This window comes from Nerophis lumbriciformis, linkage group LG15 (assembly GCF_033978685.3).
Source record: "Nerophis lumbriciformis linkage group LG15, RoL_Nlum_v2.1, whole genome shotgun sequence".
Taxonomy (NCBI): domain Eukaryota; kingdom Metazoa; phylum Chordata; class Actinopteri; order Syngnathiformes; family Syngnathidae; genus Nerophis; species Nerophis lumbriciformis.
The window spans coordinates 13,382,476-13,405,764 of NC_084562.2; the positions used below are offsets into that span (position 1 = coordinate 13,382,476).

Below are 23,289 nucleotides of genomic sequence, written 5' to 3' on the forward strand. Positions count from 1 at the left end.
TGAACCCTTTGATGATATTACGGACCGTAGATGGTGAAATCCCTAAATTCCTTGCAATAGCTGGTTGAGAAAGGTTTTTCTTAAACTGTTCAACAATTTGCCCACGCATTTGTTGACAAAGTGGTGACCCTCGCTCCATCCTTGTTTGTGAATGACTGAGCATTTCATGAAATCTACTTATATACCCAATCATGGCACCCACCTGTTCCCAATTAGCCTCCACACATGTGGGATGTTCCAAATAAGTGTTTGATGAGCATTCCCCAACTTTATCAGTATTTATTGCCACCTTTCCCAACTTCTTTGTCACGTGTTGCTGGCATCAAATTCTAAAGTTAATGATTATTTGCAAAAAAAAAAAATGTTTATCAGTTTGAACATCAAATATATTGTCTTTGTAGCATATTCAACTGAATATGGGTTGAAAAGGATTTGCAAATCATTGCATTCCGTTTATATTTACATCTAACACAATTTCCCAACTCATATGGAAACGGGGTTTGTATATAGGGGATGTGGAAGGAAGCTGGTTTACCTGTGGAAAACCCACACAAGATCGGGCAGAACATGCACACTCCACACAGAGATGTTCAAATACAAATATCAATATTTACTAACAACCACAATACAGTGTAAGTGTGAAAAAAAAGCAATGAATTCTTAGTGCTGGATCAAGGAATACGCAGTTTGATCAATGACCTTAGTCATCGTTCAATAGGGAAATGTTGCATGGGATTGAGTATATAATATATACCGTATATTATACATGACTATATTGATTATATTTCAGAGGGATTCGCTTTCTGCAGATCGTACGAATGCTCCATGTAGACCGCCAGGGGGGAACATGGCGTCTTCTGGGTTCTGTTGTCTACATGCATCGACAGGTACACCATCAAGGTTCATATTTTGTTCAGGTCTTCTGGGCTTTCAAAATATCCTCACCATCATTGTTAAATGGCCCCTCTATTGTTGACAACATTGGCCCTCATAACCTAAAGATTATGTCTACAGGCATAATTCCCCCTGAAATACACAAAGTAATGATTTTAGAAATTTGCCACATTCTGGAATGCCCACTTTTAGCCTTCATCAGCCTGCTGACGTCACCTACAGAGGACTGAAAGCAATTTCATATTGCATAATATGTGTTTTGGTAGTTTCGTCATCCAAAATGTAAATTTTTTTACACACAGAATTTTAAAGAGCAAATATGTCTGCCAGATACATTGTTGCAGGTTGTAGCAACACAACTAAAGAAGGGGTCAGCCTGCATGCATTTTGTAATGATGACAATATGAGAAAAGTATGGACCTCTCCAGGCAAATTGACTCCTGAGAAAATCGGGCGCACCAAACGAGAAGAGTGTACTTCGGAGAGATTGTTTTAATGATTCTGACTTTGGAGAAGAAGTATTTTGATCAGACTTTGGATGGAGAAGATGTTGAAGACTCAAGCCAAATGCGATCGCGAAAACCAGGAGCACCGTCGAGGGGCGTAAGACTGAGTCAGAACCTGTGTAAAAACGGCGAAAGAGGAGCAGACCCAGCGTTAAAACATTAGAGAAAAAAGAATGTACCGTATTTTTCGGAGTATAAGTCGCACCGGAGTATAAGTCGCACCTGCCGAAAATGCATAATAAAGAAGGAAAAAAACATATATAAGTCGCACTGGAGCCCGGCCAAACTATGAAAAAAACTGCGACTTATAGTCCGAAAAATACGGTAAGCTGTTAGTATTCTATTTTGTGTTCTCCTCTGCTGATGTTTCCATCAAGATGCTAGAGGAAATGCTGAAAGAGCATGAGAAAACGCTCATAAACGCAGATTAATTTGTATTGATTTTTTGGTCATAAAATTAACCGTATCTGTTTTAAAGTAATCATAGACCAGGGTGACAAGAACATGCAATTAACTGTCCATGTGGAGAAATGTGCACCAGTTCTATAGATGATGTCACACCATATCGAGTCTGGCGATGGAAATGGGGCGTTTACTCCAAAACCAATTTATATTAAGTACATGACTGCAACGTTCCCTCTAAGCTGCGCGCCTGCGCAATTGCGCACTGCTCAAGCGTCCTCTGCGCACAGCAAATATATGCCGCGCACCAAATCAAATCCCATCTGAATTCTAAACAAAATAAACACATTTATTCTGTGTAATTTTGCAATGCAACTCTGAGTGACAGTGACAACAAGCGGCCCTAACGGTGTTCATCAACACCGTTCAATTGAACACCGTTCAATTATTGTAACGTCTATCGAGATGCTTCGAGGACAGGAATTATATCGATCACTTTATTGAGCAAAACTGTTTATATTCGGCCATAACCACACCAAAAACATGAGTAAAACACTTCTATCTCGAAAAACTAGTCATTTTCTGCCATACAAACCAGGCCAAAACCAACTTGTCATCTGTCACCAACACGCATACCACTAAGCCACTGGTGCGTTTATGGCCACACAAAAAGTCGGACAACTCAAACACCAAACAAAGTTACACTATGACTCCTCAGTCATGCGTGTGCTTATTTTACTGTCATTTATTATTAATGTTCATTTATTGATATTAATCATGGAATGCTGTTACTAGAGAAAGTTACAGTAATGCACACTTCATCCTATGCTTTCATTTCATTGTGCAACATGAGGATGTTTAAGGGGAACTAAATGTGATCTCTGAAAGGGGTACAAATGATTTCCAAAGCAGGACCCCCACCCAGACATATTGTACAATACTAATCCATAGCTTATGAAAAACAAGATGTATTTTATTTTCATTACAAGTGGGCCAAATCACTAATATTACAAAATAATCTCATGAAAATTACTCCTCTCATTTGAGTGTTATTATAAAAGATTGGTTTGAGACAGGTGTTCTGCTGGTATTGCCACATGTAATGTTGCTCACATGTGCTCCACTGAATGCTCAGGGAGTTTTTGTGTTTGCTCAGACACATGAACAATTAGAGGGAACATTGCGTGACTGCTAGATTCATTTTCAGGAGCAAAAAACACATAAAGAGAAATTTTTGGTTACATTTCGGTCATGTCTCCAAAAACATGCACCTGGGGTTAGGTTGATTGGCAACACTAAATTGGCCCTAGTGTGTGGATGTGAGTGTGAATGTTGTCTGTCTATCTGTGTTGGCCCTGCGATGAGGTGGCGACTTGTCCAGGGTGTACCCCGCCTTCCGCCCGATTGTAGCTGAGATAGGCTCCAGCGCCCCCCGCGACCCCAAAAGGGAATAAGCGGTAGAAAATGGATGGATGGATGGATTTCGGTCATTTGGATACTATGGGTCCTTAAATCCAGCGGTTCTTAACCTTTTTGACCTGGGTGCCTAACTTTTCCACTACAGAGAAATATTAACACTGAAATAGTGATCTTACTCTCAATTTTTATAACATTCAATAATTATATCCAACCTACTTACAGTTTACAACTTTGTCAAATAAAACCAATTGAAACCATGTGTAAATAACAAAAATATTATTTTTAATTAACACATAAACCTTAGGTTTAGGTCAGGCTGATGATATTAACCAAATATATTGTAGGAAATGGGACTCATCAATAACTGCAGATTTTTTTTTTACAAAGAATTATGTTGTGCTAAAATAAATTAATACAGTTGATAATGAATATGTTTCTTAACTTAACTGTCAATGAAATGAAAATACAGCTTCACCACTTTAGTCCAAATTTTTGCGCTCTCAAAACTTCTTTAAAACTTAAGATTCAAACTTCTTCTCTTTGTTCGAGATTGTCATTACTGCCACAAGTGGTGTAAACGTATATTACAACTGATTATCGCTGCGGACCATACGGACCACAGCTGAGAAACAGATATTATTTGTCAGCCCTCGACAGGGCGCTCGCGGCCCTGGTTAAGAAAAACTGCATGAATTAATTTGACGTACTACAGTAGGTGCAACCTGCTTGTTGTGGAATAAGATATTGCAAGAATATTTGATGAATATCTTAAATCAGGGGTAGGGAATCTATGGCTCTCGAGCCAGATGTGGCTCTTTTGATAACTGCATCTGGCTCTCAGGTAAATCTTAGCTGACATTGCTTAACACGATAAGTAATGAATAATTCCGCTGGTAATCACAGTGTTAAAATAATGTTCAAAATATAAAACATTCTCATGCATTTTAATCCATCCATCTGTTTTCTAGAAGTCACAATACTGGTAAAAATGATTTTATTTATTATCGGTTAGCTTCAGAATAACAATGTTATCAAAAAGAACAAGAGACTTATTATACTCTAAAAATGTTGCTCTTACTTAAAAATGTGCGCATTTAGTTGTATTCAGTGTTAAAAAATATTATATGGCTCTCACGGAAATACATTTTAAAATATTTGAATTTCATGGCTCTCTCAGCCAAAAAGGTTCCCGACCCCTGCCTTAAATAAAGCTTTTTTGCAGAATATTAGAGTTTTCAGCTAGTTTGATGGAGAGTACTAATGCTTCCTCTTGGGTGTTATTCAGCTGAGCGATATGGATGGAGGTAGCTACAGCTACAGTAACTATGATTATATCTTATGACCACAGTAGTTTCACTCCCCGCCAGGTGTTCTTACTTCTGTTAGTCCTGTGTAATGGACAAATTGCTCCCAGCAGAGATTGGTCATCAACAGCCTTTGTCCTGAGTCGTAAAAAAAAGAAAGTACCCAGTCAGTCATTGGCACCCTTTCTCAAGCCCTATGAGAGCACATGATTATTTCTCTCGCTCTCAACTGGAAACAGAAATCTGTACTTACAGTATGAAATCCTGGATGGTCTGATCACTACATATTCTCTGTTCCGTTCACTGTTAGAAAACGGTAATGTTAAAACACAGGATGTAAATGAAATATCAATAACTGTTGGGACATGGAAAAGGTGTAGGATTAATTCAACTCTTTTTAAGACATGTTGAATTGTGCAAGTGTAAACATTAGATCAATTGTCTGAAACAAATAAAACAATTACCAGTTGTATTACCACAACCGTATAAAGAAAATTTGTATACAACATAACAGGGAGACGTTCATCAATGCGCCTAATACTAAATTTCCAAATAATATGCGCTGAATAGAGTGTGGAAACTATGAAATTTAGGTGATCTACTAAGATTGCATGCCCAATTTATAACGAGTGTAAAAGTAGTGGAGACCGCCCTATTTAAATGAAGTTGTGCTCCAACATGTGGTGTTTTACTGTGTGTGTTCTAAGTCAAATATGTCCTTTTCTGTTTACATTTCTTTGACTAAATATGCACTAGAAGGCGTTCAGCTTTTGTTCAGAATCAGCTACTTTCACAACTGCTGATGCGATTTTCTTCTCATTCAATATGTTTGCGTCCCAGTGTATTAAACAGTGTTGAAGCTGAGCGCCCATTGACTTCAATAGAGGAGCATAGAGTGGGTTGTTCCACTGCAGCCAAACTAGACAGTCAGTGGATAAATGCTCGGATTTCCAAACGTCTCTGGAAGTGTATGGAAAATGGGCTTTTTGATTGACAGCAAAACAAGCAAATAAGCGAGCTTGAAATATAAACCCCTGCCAGAGCATTTTTTCAAGTTCCATGCTGTTGTTCTGAGTTGATATGGCAAAATGTCACAATCCTCTGAAGGGGAACTGCACTATTTTTTGGAATTTTGCCTATTGTTCACAATCATTATGAAAGACATGACAACGGATATATACTTTTTCATGCATTCTAAATATTAAATAATGGCAATCAATAGTCAGTTTAAAAGCCTATTGGAGCCGCTCTATATTCTGCCTCTAAAGCCCCTAAAAAACCCCTCCATTAAGGTTTTACATGCATAATGTTAGGAAATATGTAATGTAGTAATAGGCACATTTATAATAGCATTTAATATTTTTGTATGTTGCCCAATTTAAGCATACCCGGTGCATTGATTTAAAAAAACGCATCACGGTGTTTGCTTTTTTTTTTATCAACATCACTTATTATTACTCACTGCAGATTTTAAGAGCCCCATCCATCCATTTTCTACCGCTTATTCCCTTCGGAGTTGCGGGGGGCGCTGGAGCTACAATCAGGCGGAAGGCGGGGTACACCCTGGACAAGTCGCCACCTCATTGCAGGGCCAACACAGATAGACAGACAACATTCACATTCACATTCACACACTAGGGCCAATTTAGTGTTGCCAATCAACCTATCCACAGGTGCATGTCTTTGGAGGCAACAAACAAAATAAAACATCACTTACTGTACAATGTCTGTTTTCATTAGAATGTCGGCATTCTACTAGGATGTTTATATATTCCCATTTAGATGAAAAATCACTCATAATCCTCGCGAAGCGAAAGAGGGTGGAACCAAGCCTCTTGTTGTGTCATTCTCGCCATTTCCAGTATTAAATTGGCTGTCAGAGTGTACAAACTTGTCGGATTACATCCTCATCCTTCTACTATCAAGGTGAGAGGCGGGATTTATGACCTACGATAAGGTTTAATGAGCAAGGAAGCGAGGAAGCAGTCGATCATATTAACATTGGCACACAAGCTCGTGATCACGGCACCGCTATAAATAGTTAGTTTGTGTTAGCACTTATAATAACAATATCATTAATACTTAACTGTGCCAGTTTGCACGTACCTTTCAAACCTGCTAATTGTAGACAGAAAGCGGCAGCCGTAAAACAGTTCCAACCTTGATAAATCACAGCAAGCGCTCAACGATTACATTTGAATCTCCTCCTCCCAGTATTGTGGTAGTTCTTAATACCGGTAATAGCATATAGTCTGCATTTACACTAAGAAAAGTACTGCACTCTCTATTTTGCTCATTTAAAAGATCCTCAGCGCACAAGCGTAGTAGATGAACGTTGCGTGCGCTATCAAGTTTGAAATCGTTTTAATACACAGAGACCTTGAGTAGATCAGATCCCTACTGTAATAGAGATTGGTTTGTATTAATATACACATATAATAATTGATATATATATTTCTGTTGTTGTTTGCTCTAATGTAAAATTATACACAACATCATATGTTATTATTTAACTCCAATTGAGAGTCCAAATAGCTATGATCAGGTTGCTGTGTACAGTAGTTCTCTGCAAACAAACATTGTTAAATGAGTTCCTCTTCAACATCACAATTTAGTATATTGTAAAGACGGCATTTTCGATACAGCTCATGTACTGTAATGGTTTTCATTAAATTGTGAAGGGTTATGTAAATGGTTTTTCAGCCTTTCTGCAAATTGTGTCATTAACTCCACAGTTTGAGGTAGCCTCAGGTAAAAAGCTCGGTGCTGGGGAGTCACAATGACCCAAATTGGCAATGCACAGAACTTATGACTTCTGAAAGAGGGAGTTACGCCCAGACATACTTCCTCAGATTTACGGCGATTGAGTTTTGTGTTTACACATATACTCCATAAAATCCATAATTACATTATTTGCCACATTATTGCAATATCATCAACTAACTGTAGCTGGATCGTTATTCTTATCGAGTACTGGAGGTCACATTACATTATGTATTATGCTGCATAATAACTTCAATGTGCATTTCAATCAATCAATCAAAGTTTACTTATATAGCCCTTAATCACAAATGTCTGAAAGGGTGCATTGGATGCCAAGTGGATACGGTTAATAATGTGACTCTAGTCCAGGGGTCGGCAACCCGCGGCTCCGGAGCCGCATGCGGCTCTTTGATCACTCTGATGCGGCTCAGCTGCATACTTGCCGACCCCCCCACCCCCCGATTTTCCCGGGAGACTTCCGGAATTTCAGTGCCTCTCGCAGTTAACTCCCGGGATTTACAGTATATTCTCCGATTTTCACCCTTACAATAATAATAAGGGTGTGCCATGATGGTACAGCATTTAGCGCCCTCTACAATCTGTATAAACAGCGTGCCAGCTCAGTTTTTTGTTATTTACATCTTCTGCTTGCACACGTAAGTGACAGCAAGGCATACTTGGTCCACAGCCCCACAGGTTACACTGACGGTGGCCATATAAAACAACTTTAACACTCTTACTAATAATGTGCCACACTTTGAACCAAAACCAAACAAGAATGACAAACACATTTCGGGAGAACATCTGCACCTTAACACAACATAAACACAACAGAACAAATACCCAGAATCCCATGCAGCCCTGACTCTTCCGGGCTACATTATACACCCCTGCTACCAAACCCCGCCCCCACCCCAACACTGCTCCCTCACACATCAACCAGCGGGCCACTAACATTCAATTTTCATATTAAGGTGTGGGCCGCGTGTCTGAGACCCTTAGTTTATACATAGCACAAAGCAAAAAAAAAACTTTGTATGCAGTGTTATTTCATTTTAAATTTCAAAAGATTTTTGTGGCTCCCATTGTTTTCTTTAATTTGTGAAACTGGTCAATATGGCTCTTTGACTGGTAAAGGTTGCCGACCCCTGCTCTAGTCCATAATGGGGCCAGCAGGGGATCTTCTTGCATGTAGACACGTCGGGGGCGCAGAGACGTCACCGACTGATGCATTAAGAATGTCATGATCCGTGGTCCGGATCATGTTTTGTTTGGTTATGTTCTGTTAGTTTTGGACTTCTTTAGTTCCCGTATAGGCATCCTTGTTTGTCTTTGTCACCATGGCGACTTATTGTGTTCACCTGTCTCTGATTAGTGCTCGCCCGCTCACCTGCTTCCCGAGCACTAATCAGAGGCATTATTTAAGTTACCTTTGCCAGTCAGTCGGCCTGGCTTCATTGATTATGTCACACTGTTTGTGTCACGCCTGTACCAAGTAAATTTCTTGTTCCATGCCATAGTTTCTGTTTAGTTGTAGCTTCACATGTTTTAGGCACGCCTTTCTTTTTGTTGTGTTGTTTGTGTTTTTGGTAGTTGAGTGATTTATGTTAATAAATCCAATCCTACCTTTACACCTTCGTCCGGAGCCGTCTTTTTGCATTGAGAGAACGAACCGCAGCAAGCTGCATAACCCCCATGTGACAAAGAATGGTCCACCCCGGGTCCCGATTTCATGTGAAAGTCCAGTCCATTGGGAGGCCAGCAGGGGATCATAGTCAAGTCAGCAGCGCAGAGACGTCACCAATTGATGCACAGAGTGGTCCCTCCTGGGTCTCGACTTGGAACAGCAAGCACCTCCTCCGTGGTCACCTGATAACCTCTCCACGCAGGAGAGGGCGGCAGAGCAGAAAAGATAGACGGCAGATCAACTGGTCTAAAAAGGGGTCTATTTAAAGGCTAGAGTACACAAATTAGTTTTAAAATGGCACTTAAATGCTTCTACTGAGGTAGCATCTCTAACTGTTACCGGCATTCCAGAGTACTTTGATTGATTGATTGAAACTTTTATTAGTAGATTGCACAGTACAGTACATATTACGTACAATTGACCACTAAATGGTAACACCCGAATAAGTTTTTCAACTTCTTTAAGTCGGGGGGCCACGTTAATCAAGTCATGGTACTGGAGCCCGAATAGAAAACGCTCTAAAGCCCGCAAACTTTTTGGGGGTTCCGGGAATCACTATTAAGCCGGAGTTCTTTGAACGCAGATTTCTGGTCGGGACAAATGATACAATACAATCAGCAAGAAAGGATGGAGCTAGACCGTTTAGTATTTTATACGTAAGTAGTAAAACCTTAAAGTCACATCTCAAGTGCACAGGAAGCCAGTGCAGGTGAGCCAGTATACTTCTTGTTGTTGTTTCCACTGTAATGGTTAGGTGAACAGCCTTCTGTGGTAACATCTGGGAGTTTAAAATTCAGTTCAGTTTCATTCACCGTACTCCAATCACAATCTAGTCTTAATGGTATAAACTAATTTAAATACACACTAAATAGCCTTCTCATGCCGCTGCCTTGTAAACACAATTTGCACAGTTGCTCCTCGCTGGCTCAGAAGCAGATGGGCAGCACTGCCTCTTAAATGTGGTTGCCAGATCCACTAAACTTTTGGTAATGACTCCAGGAAGACACATGTGAAAACAGTAACACATTTGAAGATGAATGCAGAGGTCCGTTCTTAGGGGTTTTATAACAACTTGTGCAATGGCCTGCCTCTTGTCCTTTGTGACATGCTGTAAAAACATGTGGTAAAACATCTGGACCAAATTGAGTACAAGAAATCAACATCATTGAATGGGGTCCAACTGAGTAAAATGAGTACTCTCTGTGGTTGCATATATTTTAAATAACATTTTAAGTGAAAACAAAGAGAAAGTTCACGTACTACAAAACTAAAGAGCAGCAACATAGTTGTCAAAAGGCATCGGATCTGCAAAAATATTTGTCTGGAAGTTCAACTATGAGTCAGTGGTGTAGATTTTCAGATCAGTACATTGTTTTCTTTCTATTCTGAGAATGTTGTCTTTTTATACAAAAACTAAACAAAAAAAGTTTTGTTTGCAAATATTTTTTGGATGTTAAAAATAATTGTTTTGGTTAAAATATTTTTTGGGGTTGCAATTTTTTTTGGTTTGGACTCAACTTCAATCTTGTGGGCATGGCCTCTTCTGAACAATATGTTAGAAACCTCTATATTGGTCTTTGTCGCCCACTCCTAATCTTTGGTATTTTTCCTCCAAATATGTTGAGGGAGAGTTTAGTCAGCACTCACGCCAATATGGTCGCACCATCCTCCGAGACTGACCAATAAAAAGACTTATAAAAAATTGTTCAGAGGAGGCCATGGCCACACAATTGAAGTGGAGTGGTAAGCAAAACAAAGATTTGCAACCAAAAATAAAAGATTTGCATAACAAACAAACATGAGTAACCAAAAAATAGGTTTTCAACCAAAAAGTGTTCCCAAAATAATATTTGTAACCAAAACAAAGATTTGCAGCCAAATAAGATATACAACCCCAAAAAAATGTGTTAGCAAAAAAAAAAAAATTCTAAACCCAAAACATTTTTTGCAATCCCTAACAGTTTTGCAACCAAAAAAGTATTTATACTTTTTTCAAATCCATTTTTTGGTTTTCAATTTGTTGTCAGGTTGCATACAAATACACAACACAGAGATTTCCTGATATTGCAGTGACTGTGGGATATTATCTATCTTACTGTCATACTGTAGACCAGTGATTCTTAACCTTGTTGGAGGTACCGAACCCCACCAGTTTCATATGCGCATTCACCGAATGCTTCTTCAGTAAAAAATATATATCTTTTTTTTTCAAATTCAAGACAAAGTTATATGTTTTTTTTTACCAGTGCACAAAATGAACCATGCATGAACATCACCTTGTTCAAAGAACAAAACCAACACAGTGCATGAACTCACAACAATTTACACACCTGCAAATCAGTGTGACTTCTGCTGTTGCCGTATCCATAATACGCCGATATGGAGAAGTTTTTATTTACACAATGAGTCAGGTGTGTCTCGACATCCGCGGCGGAGGGTCCGCCGAACCCCTAGGGTTCGATCGAACCCAGGTTAAGAACCACTGCTGCAGACGCAGAGCATTATATAACCATAACAAGATGGGTCACATTGCTTTATTGTATTGTTATGTATTGCCATCCTGACGAATGATAAAGAATGCTACATTCACGAGTAGTTTATGAAACAAACTAACTTTGACAAACAAAATAAGGCAGAGGGCAGACACTTCAAGAATAAGATGCATCATTAAACTGATCAAAACAGTCTGTGACAAACATGTTTTGTTTAACTAATTATCCTTCTGTTTCTTTGTGGATGTGTTTTGTGAATTTTAGGAGCTGATCACAACCTTATATATTGGCTTTCTAAGCCTGGTCTTCGCTTCCTACATTCTCTACCTGGCAGAAAAAGAAAACGGCCACTTAGACAGCTATGCTGACGCCCTGTGGTGGGGTGTGGTAAGAATCTCTGTATTTGCTTAAGTTGGTTCTTCCGGTCTCTTTAACGAGCACAGTGTATGTTTTTATATGTAATACAATGTTTATATATACATGTATATATTAGGGCTGTCACAAGTTAACAAATATGATTAATCAAAAAATATATCACATGAATGTAGAAATTCAGACTAATCACATAATTGTTTTTTGCCCCTTCATGCTCTTTGACCTTAACCGTGGATGGTTACCTGAAAAGCGTTGTAGGTCAGTGATTAGGTCAATTCATACATCAGTGGAAAGATGAGTAAGGAGACTTCTTGGTGGCCTAGACTTTGTGTAACAATAGGAACTGTTACTGTTGGTTATGTTGCACAAGGACTGTAGGTGAGAGGTAAGGCTCGATCGTCCACTTTGCAGAGTTAGGATTAGACAGAATAAACTAAAACACAGCAACAACGCATCGGCAGCTTCTCAATATTTTCATAGATATATGTCCGTCTTTTGGGTGTTTTTGGCTGCATACCGCGGAGGCTGGCTGTGGTTTCATGCAATGCAGACTAACCAGCCGACTCACCGGGTCGACTAACCAGTAGGACTTATTTTTTATCATTTGTTTCCTTGATTTGGTTGTTTGCTTCTTAATTCTGTTGGTTAGAGTGCAGGACCATGTAGATCTGTAGCCAATCACTACCATCATTTCCGGTGTATAAGCCGCTACTTTTTCCCCCTACGCTTTAAACCCTGCGTTTTATACAATACTACGGCTAATTTATAGATTTTTACGGGTTCTCAAGATACACATTCCACCAATAGATGTATCCTTGTCATATCAGCTCAATAATGGTCACCAATGATCTCAGGGCATTCCATCAATCGCAACTGGACTGTTTGGTTTGTCTTTGTCTCGAGTAGGCTTTATCAGTTTGTGCTCACAGACTTAGATTGGCCAGATCTGACAAATCAGATCTGACCAATCAGATCTGACTGATCTGACCAATCTAAGTCTATGAGCACGGACTGATGAAGCCTACTCGGAGGAGAGGCATAAAGTCTTCGAAGACAAACCAAACAGTCCAGTTGCGATCGACTGAATGCCCTGAGATGACAATGACCTGGATGAATGAGAGCATTCATAGACACGTCACCAATGATATTTTTCACATTAAATCAAATGCACTCACACAATCAGTCAGCCATTTAGTGCGTTATGCACTCACTCTCATCAAAACACGCCAAAATGCACTCAGCACAGCCCCAAAGCTAAGACTTTGACCGAGCATTGAAAAAGGAAAAAGCCTCCGTAAGGACCATAAATCCACAACCAAAAATGGGCCCCGAAATGCCAGACTGCCATGCCCTGAAGAAGATTAGAAGACAAGCGCCTGTGTAAATATTAGTTTCAATGTGTACACCTGCAGCTTATATGCGGCCAATAAACTGTATGTATAAAACAAAATTTGTTTAAAAATTAGGTGCGTACCGCTTATATTAAGGTGCGCTCTATCGTCCGTCAATTATGGTACTTCTACCGCGGCGATAAGGATGCTCGTAACTATAATTATACTTAACGCATAACAAAAAGCCGAGAAACAGCTCGTATGTCAAAATACTCGTAAGTTAGGGTACTTTTAAGTTGAGGTACTTCTGTACACCCACGTTTTGAGCAAATATTTGAAGTACATTCAAGTAAACATTTAAAAAATGTTTGGTACATGACAATATGACAATAAAATTGCATCTGTGTCAAAATATTGTAGTCTCTTTTCAAGGTAATTTGAATTAGGTCAGTAAGTAATTTCCTGTGATTAATCATGATTAATCACATTTTAAAAATGTGGTTAATCTGATTTAAAATATGACTCGTTTGACAGCAAGTTTGAAATAATTGACGAGAAATGTATGATGGATACCACTCACACAGTATGTAACGGTAGCGAATTAGGAAGTCAACGCATCCATTCATTTATTTTCTACTGAGCTGGAGCCTATACCAGCTTACTTCGGGTGGGAGCTGGGGTACACTCTGGATTGGTCAAAAAACTCACATTCATGGGCATTAGAGTCTAATATTCTAGCATGCATGCTTTGACACCACTTTGCTGTTAGAGTAAAAGCTGAATAAAACGGATACTTGCCAGAAAAATACAAAGAAAACTATTTTCAAACCTAACATCAGTCTGGTTGTTCATCTTTGCCCGTGAATATTCTCATTCATCCAGGTTGTATTTTCGGAGCATTGAATGTATCTCAACTGGACTGTTCAAATGGTCTGAGAATACTTTTCATTAGTTCATGCTCACAGACTTAGATCGGACAGATTTTGCCTGAGTGCTTGAACAAAAGCATGTATCCTCTACAAGAGGGGACATGCCCAGACAATGATGGTTTGGTCCGCAGCCTGATCGGATGATAAGCGAAACATCTTCTAAAATAATTTGAACAGTCCAGTATCGATTTGGCCGTGAGGATTCTTTATGTAGCGTTGTTCACGTATAGTTTTAGTTTGACTAATTCTGTAGTTTTGACAAACAGCATGATGATTGGCAAGAGTTTTGCTGAAATCATAAGATGACTACGGTATTTATTCCTACTTTTGCTCAAAACTATGATGAATTTTGTCTTTTCTGACATAAACGTTGTCACAATGTCGGATGCACGTGTTAAAATCATAAAGCTTTATGCATTTTGGCATACGCTTTCACACAGTTTGCGGGATTTTGCAGTCTGGCTGTGTCGTGGCGTCCCATCGAGGTGGAAGCACTTATTTAAACATTAAGTAAAGCTCTCAGCCAGAAGGAGAGGAGCTTTGAATCGATCGGCGAGTGCATGTGTACCTAATGTTGAGAACGGGTGAATCTATATAATGTTTATGAAGTTTATTTTCGATCTTGTCTGGGAATAAAATAAAATAGCAGTGATGTCATCAAGATAGATATCTATTTAACCAGTGTACATAAATGATGATACTTTTGAGGAGGGTGGGGCGTGGTTTCATTTGCAATTTGAGGAATGCCTCCAGAATCGAACATCATGTAGACAGACACAAAAAACGAGTTATAATTGTGACTGTGGAGCAAAATTTACACTTAAGCATATTCATAAATACATATTATATAGACCACAAGTAAGTGTTTTAATTGTATACTAAATTTACTATAGGTCACTTTAAAAATGCATTGAACTATAGATTTGATATAAAAATAGCATATGTTTGGTTCTTTGTTTCCTGTGTCCAGCTACTATACACACATTTTACATGTAAATATATTTTTTTTATAAAAAAATGTTTTGGTAATAAACTGAAACCTTCATAGTCAGACAAAAACTGTGACTCCTTATTATGATTTTTTTTTCATATCTAATATTTTATTTCTTAATTGAATGCAAGATAGACATGTTTTGTTGTCATGCTGGTGTATTGGTTTATAAGAATGCATCTAATCGCATGTGTTTGTCCAAGATAACAGTAACAACCGTCGGCTATGGCGACATCATCCCTGTAACTTGGCTTGGAAGGACTATAGCGTCGTTTTTCTCTATCTTCGCCATACCCTTCTTTGCACTTCCTGCGGTAAGTGCAAATTGAGGTACCACTGAGTGTGTCTGCTTTTTAGGTTCAGTGTTGATACAGGTTCTTGAAAATATGCTTAGATTTTGCGTATTTTTTCAATCCTGAAGTAGACCATAAACTGAACTAAACCCTTACATGCCAATTTTCAATTGTATAAACTATCCTTAAAACTATCTGGGATTACCTGTATGTATGTCTGTCGAAGCAAGGATCCACATACATTTGAACAAATGTGAGAAATTAATATGGTTTGTCAACGCTACAAACAAACATTCAAATGCTTGATTAATTTCTTGTGACCTGTTCTTGTCACTTCACACATTGCTGAATATTCTGTAGTTAGAGCAGTTCACAGTTGTGTTGTTCCTGAACAAAATATCACATTTTATCTTTTATTTTCCTGATGACATTATTGCATAGATGAACTGTTTCAGTCTTGGCTGTACTATTTTTGTTCCTGCTGCCGCCTACAAGTGTGTTGCTGGACCCTAATGAGCTATGATTTTCTTCACAGGGAATTTTAGGCTCAGGCTTGGCACTGAAAGTACAGCAGAAACAAAGACAGAAACATTTCAACCGACAAATCCCGGCTGCTGCAAGTCTTATTCAGGTATTTGACCAAAAACCCCAAATTTAAAGGACTGAGACAAGCCTCATTTGTTGTCAAATGTTGGCTCCCTACACTTCCGCACACAACATTTATTGTACATTTGTCTTGTACAACCCTCGTATATTTCATCTTTCCTCTCTCCAGACAACATGGAGATGTTTTGCAGTGGCAAACAGTGATTCAGCCACATTTAAGATGTTTTTGAAAAAGAAATCCAGCTCCCAGAACTCATCACTGTCAACCACAAAGCCTAAGTCAACGGTGAGTGTACTCCTTTTTAAATATTTCCCTGCCATTGCAGGTTCTTTATGAAAGCATAGATAGTTTACTAAGAGAAATTCTGACTAAAAGCTAATTTGAATAATATGTATCTTCCCACAGCCTAATCTGTGGTTGCACATGCATATGTACACTTAAAATGTTTTTTATATTAATTGTTATTTTTTTTGTATTTTAAAAAAACTTGATTTTTTGGTCATTTTGGTTTACATAGATTTTGCTGTAAAGACCTATAATCAAGCCACTTTTTGGCTGTCTTCAAAAACTGTTCATTTTGAAAGGCGGAATTGTTAGATGCTAACTAGACTTTTGACCCTGCAGCCTTGTTCAGTAGTTAGTTTGTTTTGTTCGGCTAAGACTGTATGGAAAATGGACACCGGTGATCGCCACCAGCCATCCAATTTTTACTTGACTTTCACCTCAACACAACATCCTAGATGATATAGCGAGACCAGCGGCTCACCGTGGTTTGTTGTCGGCTCAAGGAGATGATGCGAGCGCAGAGAGAAAGGAAAGAAGCCAGGCCTGTAAATCTAGTATGATACGCTGGCTAAGGTTAAACTTCTACCGAGCCTTTATTTCTATCATTCTAAATCCTGGACATATACATGTGTATATTGACTATAATATATGTGTTTCTAATCAACCTCATGTTAATAATCTTATTGCACTGTTGCTTCGAAACATTGTAAACAATAGAGGCTCAAGCCGGCCCCACGGTTAGCTTGACATACTATGTACGAGCCATTTCTCGAACATAACAACAGATTATAATACTAACTGATCTGTTGCCAAACACAGTAGACATTGATACAATTAAAAGTACACTGTAAAAATGAATTCTGTAAATAAACGGTCATCTACTGGCAGCTACTGCTGCCAAACGAAAACCATAAAATTAAAGTAAAACATTGTAAACCAAATAATGATCAAAAACATTATAATTACAGAAATTTTCATGAAACGTTTTACGGAAAAATATCGTAATATTACATGAATTTGAAAGTAATTTAAGAAAACAGAAAATGCTATGTATAATTAATTTGGTATTTTTCTGTAAAAAAAATTGAAATATACATAGTTTGTCATTACTGGCATATTACTTAAAGTAACAGGCAGATTGCTTATTTGCAGATAATGTCTTCAACTCTACAGTTTTATAAACTACTTAAAAAAAATAGAAAAATTACAGTAGAAATTTTGAGTAAATTACCCATAAAAATAGGATTTTCTTTTTACAGTGTAGTTTTTTAGGAAAACTATTATTTTTACATTGAAAGGCTAAGCTAGCTCCACAACAAATTGAGCTAACATTGCTAAAGTATCATTCACACATTTTTAACCTACTATTACTTACCGTTCCATTGTCACTTCCATTGACATAAATAGTAATCATTGAGCCCACCATTAAAAGTACTTTTTTGGAAAAATCTATTTTTTTGTGAAGGAATCTGTGGTTTGTGAAGCAGGACTCTTCTTTGCACACAGTCGGAGCTACTTCCTCACAGTTGAAGGCACATTGCCACAAATCATAAAAGTTAAAAGTAAGGCACTTTTTACTTCAGATGAGGCTGAAAGTTTGAGTAGTAATTTGTGCTGGTTAAAGCAACCAACAACAGTTTGTTCATTGGGTTTTATCGCGAAAATATTGTGGTACACCCGATCCTACATAAATAAAAAATTGCGCAAAGATGTTTATGGGTAATCCGCTGACGTCACGCTTGGGGAAAAACGTGACGCCTAGGGCAAATTCCAAACGGACCATTTGAAGAAAGGCAAGAATATTTTATGAATATGTCTGTAATGCCTCCACGATTTGATTTCTAATTTTAACATGCAAATAAGCAGGTACCAATAAGTAAGACAAGTTGTTTTTGCATTATAGGACCCTTTTAGAAATACTGGTGTATGGTGTGTAAAATTATACATTTCACTACCAGTTTTAAGTGTAGTATAAGTCCAGAAGAGTGACAAAAGAAGCAGATCTGCAACAATAGTATGTCCCTCCAGAAATTTGCCATGTCATAATTGCACCAATTTTCCGCACATTTTGGGCAATCAGTGTAAATAACACAATTGGCGTCCTCTTATGAAGCCCAGACGAATAGGGCGGCGTGCCTCGGTTGGTAGAGCGGCCGTGCCAGCAACTTGAGGATTCCAGGTTCAATCCCTGCTTCCACCAAGTTACTGCCGTTGTGTCCTTGGGCAAGATACTTTACCCACGTGCTCCCAGTGCCACCCACACTGGTTAAAATGTAACTTAGATAATGGGTTTCACTATCTAAAGCGCTTTGAGTCACTAGAGAAAAGCACTATATAAACATAATTCACTTCACAATGTTCCCCCAAATTTTTCATGCCTGAGCAAACACACAAACTCCCTGAGCATTTCTTGGACCACATGTGAGCAACTTAAGACATGCATACTTTGGCCACACCAGCATCACACCTGTCCCAAAGTGGGCATCATAACAAATTAAATGGCTTATTACAAGAATCGCATTACAGTAGTCATTTCCTTTTGATTATTTTCTAATATACAGTAAGTAATTTGGCCACCGAACAATAAAAATAATATTTTTCATGAGCCGTGTCATACTGGTAGTATTGTATGTCTGGGCGAGGTTCCTGCTTTGTAAGAACTTGAGTCTTTCAGACATAAATGTATTTTCACCTTAAAACATTCACATTTTGCACAATGAGATGTATGCTGTATAAATGTGGGATGCAGTGTATATTCCTGTAACTTTTTGTCTGTAAAAAATATCATTACACACTTTTTCTTAGCATTTCTGTAATCTAGTAACAACATTCTAAATAAATTATACTAAAATAAGCGCATATTTGATGCAGGAGTGTGGGTGTATAGTACCCATTCGTTTTGCCATGATAAAAGTTATCAACATTTGCTTCTCTAACTCTACTGCATCATTAGCTACAAGCTAACCTGCAAAACAGCAGCACGCCCATATAATACATAAGACAATTAAGAACCTATTCTTATTTGCAAAGAGGCAGCTGTTAGAGATGTTGACTTTTGAAGATAATCCCTCCTCGTTTCTTTCTTACCAACAAAAACATTTTCGCTATGAATCGCTTTTAACAGTTAACATATGATTTTAACATTCCAGTGTGAAATGGTTCGTAACTTTTCAAATGTAAAACATACACGGAGAATGTCTACAACTTGTGGATGACAGAGCAGACAATAAGGAAGCCATTGGTGGAGTTTCTTTCTATAATTAGAATTATTACAATGATTAGTTATAATCAATTAAAACAGTACATTAATTTGACAATAATCTCTAAGTATGTGCCTCTACTGCCATCTAGTGTCTACTTTAAGTCGGTGTGGTATAAAACAAGTACAACATCAATACACTATTTGTTTTAAATTGGTTGTTGTTGTTTAAGGAACACTTAAAGAAACTGATAACACATTCCAAAAAATATGAATTTAAAAACAATTTCCTGTAACTTTCTGAAAAAGCTGCCACAATCACATATAAAGCTCACAAATTTCTGGAGGCATTAAATTAGGGAGGTCATACATGCGGCCCGCGGGCCGTATCAGGCCCGCAAACAGGTTCAATCCGGCCCACGAGATGAGTTTGCTAAGTGTAAAATTGAGCTGCATTTTTAAATTAAATAAAATGCTGTTCTAAATGTGTCCACTGGATGTCACAATAGCAATTCTGTTAAGCAAGCAAATAATTTATACCGGGGCGAGCAAGTATTCCAGGCATTAGGTACATGGTAAAGTGGTGTTGCGACTCCTCCCCCTGCACCCAACGTAAAACAAACAGGAGTAAAATAAACAATTGGTAACCAGACTTAAAATAAATGCTGCACATTGACATAGTTCTGGGAAAATTATTGTCTTCTATTTAAATTTAATGAAAGTGAACAGTGTGTGATTTACTGCAATACTGTCAGTCTTAAGTTTTTATTAGAGATGTCCGATAATATCGGGCTGCCGATCTTATCGGCCGATAAATGCTTTAAAATGTAATATCGAAAATTTCCAAAAGTAAAATGTATGACTTTTTAAAACGCCGCTGTACGGAGTGGTACACGGACGTAGGGAGAAGTACAGAGCGCCAATAAACCTTAAAGGCACTGCCTTTGCGTGCCGGCCCAATCACATAATATCTACGGCTTTTCACACACACAAGTGAATGCAAGCATACTTGGTCAACAGGTCACACTGAGGGTGGCCGTATAAACAACTTTAACATTGTTACAAATATGCGCCACACTGTGAACCCACACCAAACAAGAATGACAAACACATTTCGGGAGAACATCCGCACTGTAACACAACATAAACACAACAGAACAAATACCCAGAACCCCTTGCAGCATTCACTCTTCCGGGACGCTACAATATACACCCCCCGCTAGCCCCTACCCCCCCCCCCCCAACCCCCCCCCCACACACACACATCTCAACCCCGCCCCCCCACCCCAACCCCGCCCACCTCAACCTCCTCATGCTCTCTCAGGGAGAGCATGTCCCAAATTCCAAGCTGCTGTTTTGAGGCATGTTAAAAAAAAATAATGCACTTTGTGACTTCAATAATAAATATGGCAGTGTCATGTTGGCATTTCTTTCCATAACTTGAGTTGATTTATTTTGGAAAACCTTTTGTTTAATGCATCCAGCAGGGCATCACAACAAAATTAGGCATGATAATGTGTTAATTCCACGACTGTATATATTGGTATCGGTTGATATCGGAATCGGTAATTAAGAGTTGGACAATATCGGCAAAAAAGCCATTATCTGACATCTCTAGTTTTTATTTTTGTTTTTTTGAAATTGTTCAAACATTGCACAGCTTTTATTTTCTATCAATATGCCCAGAAGGCAGGGAGGAACTCAACCCTCTTGAATAGGTTCTACCTCAGTTTGTATGGTTTGTTGAGTTAGCACAGGATTAATATGTGGAAATGACAAATGAGGTAGTTGATACATAGATGAGCTTTTATATATGCTTTATTTAGTTTTTTGTTCAATCTTAGATGGGCTGTGACTTAAAGTTTAATTGCGTTGTAGATACACTGAGATGAAGTTTAAGTTAATTGTGTTCTTTGTGGTGTTTTTGAAACTGCACCATTTTTTTCCCTCAGACGTTTTTTTCAACTAACTTGAAGTGTTTTGTCAAGAGGATTATTTGCGACATCTACATTTTCAGAATGTGCTTGTTCTAGTTTGGGCCGAAGTAAAACAAAGAAAACAATCTGAAGTTGTTGTAGTTGTATTTTTAAGTTATTATGCCATGATTTTAAGCGTCCGGCCCACGTGGGAGTTGATTTTCCTCCAATGAGAATGAGTTTGACACCCTTGCACTAAATAATGAGACTAAACAGAAACATTTTAGGGTTTTTTATTATTTTTTTGTGTTCACAAAAAACATATTCATTCAAAGAAAACCCTCAGGAAAATGTTGTCCGGAGAGAAAACCATCTGTGGCGGTAAAGCTGTCGTCTTTGTGTAAAATAGTTTATAAATAGACAACACAAACGCAAGAAACAATCTCCTGGGACATTTTACATATTGTATGTATATTGTATTTCTTGAACAGGTGAGGATGAGAAAGAAGCAGAAGAGCATCAACGAAGACATGAATCCAAATTTTCTTGGAGCTCCGAGCAATACCTGTGACTCTGTTTACGAAAATAGGAGGTACCCGGACTCTAATGCGTACAGCACTGTGGATATAGGTAAGGCACAGAATGTTTTTAGTCCAATGTTGACAGTCGAGTATGAATCATTTGTTTTTCATTAGATTTTTCGTTGAACATAAACTCATTGAGTCTATTTTTAATTATTCACGCATTAAATATGCGTTTGAAATTAAAACAATGTATTGGATGCTGATAGGCACTGTTATGAAAACATGCTTTGATTCGAACCGTGTTTCTGAAGTGTGACAAACTGTCATCATTACAAACGGACCAGCACATTACGACGTCAAAATACGAAGGAGTAAACAGAACCTACAAAACCCCCCCTAAGCGCACAGCACTGCATGATATAATAAAGTCATTGTGGGCATTAGGATAAGAAGAAAACCGTGTGTGCATTCTTTCAGTGTCAGTGCTCTTTGCTCACCCTGATCATGTCCTCTTACATTTATGAAAAAAAAAGTAATTCCCATTCAAGACAGAGTGTTTCTTTGCCATCACTGTCTGGCTCTAACTTCCTGTTATGTTATGAGCAGAATACAGAATGCTTTTTAACACCCACTTACCAACACCACACAAAATCCAACAATCATTTCAACTGAACTTCCTCCCTAATTGTGCACGCCATCATAGAGGTGCTGTCACAATTTGTAAGCTCTTAGAATATTGCATCTTGATGCAATAGTTGCTTAAATCCATTAAAAAATCGATCCCTTGTCAAAAAAAAAATGTTGAATTGAAAAAATCTGTCGAGATGGAAAAAGTCGACTGTTTTTCATTGTTTAGATCACGTGTTTTTGTCAAACCCTGACTCAAAGCACATTTATTTTTTAATTTCATGTTGCACGTTTCAAATTAATTTTCTTTCACTGACTGTGAAAAAATAATGTTGCACCACCATCAATGCTTCAAGCCATTAGTACATTCTGTTCAAAGACATAATGACTAACAACATCAGAGGGATAGAGTATTTCGTCTGATGTTTTTTAGCAGTAAATACATCAAAAAACATTGAAGAATATGCCGTAAAAGCCAGCAGTGCATCAGGATCTCAAGGCTTACCAGGGCAGTGCATTAGCACATGTGTATATTAGTGTAATATAATAGTGCATTCGGTTTGGTGCAGAGGCGTACCGAATTCCTACGCGGAGCACATTTATTAGTAAGGAAAAGGAAGTGGTTTTTGCATCACCGGCAATCGGACACTGCGGGTGCAGACATCCAGACATGCAGGTCACTTCCACAAGCCTTACTGTCGGAGTGTGCGTTAAAGCGTCCGTAAAAAAAAAGCCTAACCACTAG

The 23,289-nt window shown here is 38.3% G+C and overlaps 1 protein-coding gene across 2 annotated transcripts in view; it reads left to right on the forward strand.

Annotated features, from left to right (window-relative positions):
* Nucleotides 1–23,289, forward strand: part of kcnq1.1 (potassium voltage-gated channel, KQT-like subfamily, member 1.1) — a 127,297-nt gene that overhangs the window by 37,539 nt on the left and 66,469 nt on the right. For both annotated transcript variants that reach the window (XM_061974820.2, XM_061974819.2), the window contains exons 5-10: nt 791–887; nt 11,732–11,854; nt 15,297–15,407; nt 15,922–16,017; nt 16,162–16,278; nt 21,885–22,023. In XM_061974820.2, the coding sequence (XP_061830804.2) occupies nt 791–887; nt 11,732–11,854; nt 15,297–15,407; nt 15,922–16,017; nt 16,162–16,278; nt 21,885–22,023 (683 nt within the window). The remainder of the gene's footprint in view (nt 1–790; nt 888–11,731; nt 11,855–15,296; nt 15,408–15,921; nt 16,018–16,161; nt 16,279–21,884; nt 22,024–23,289) is intronic.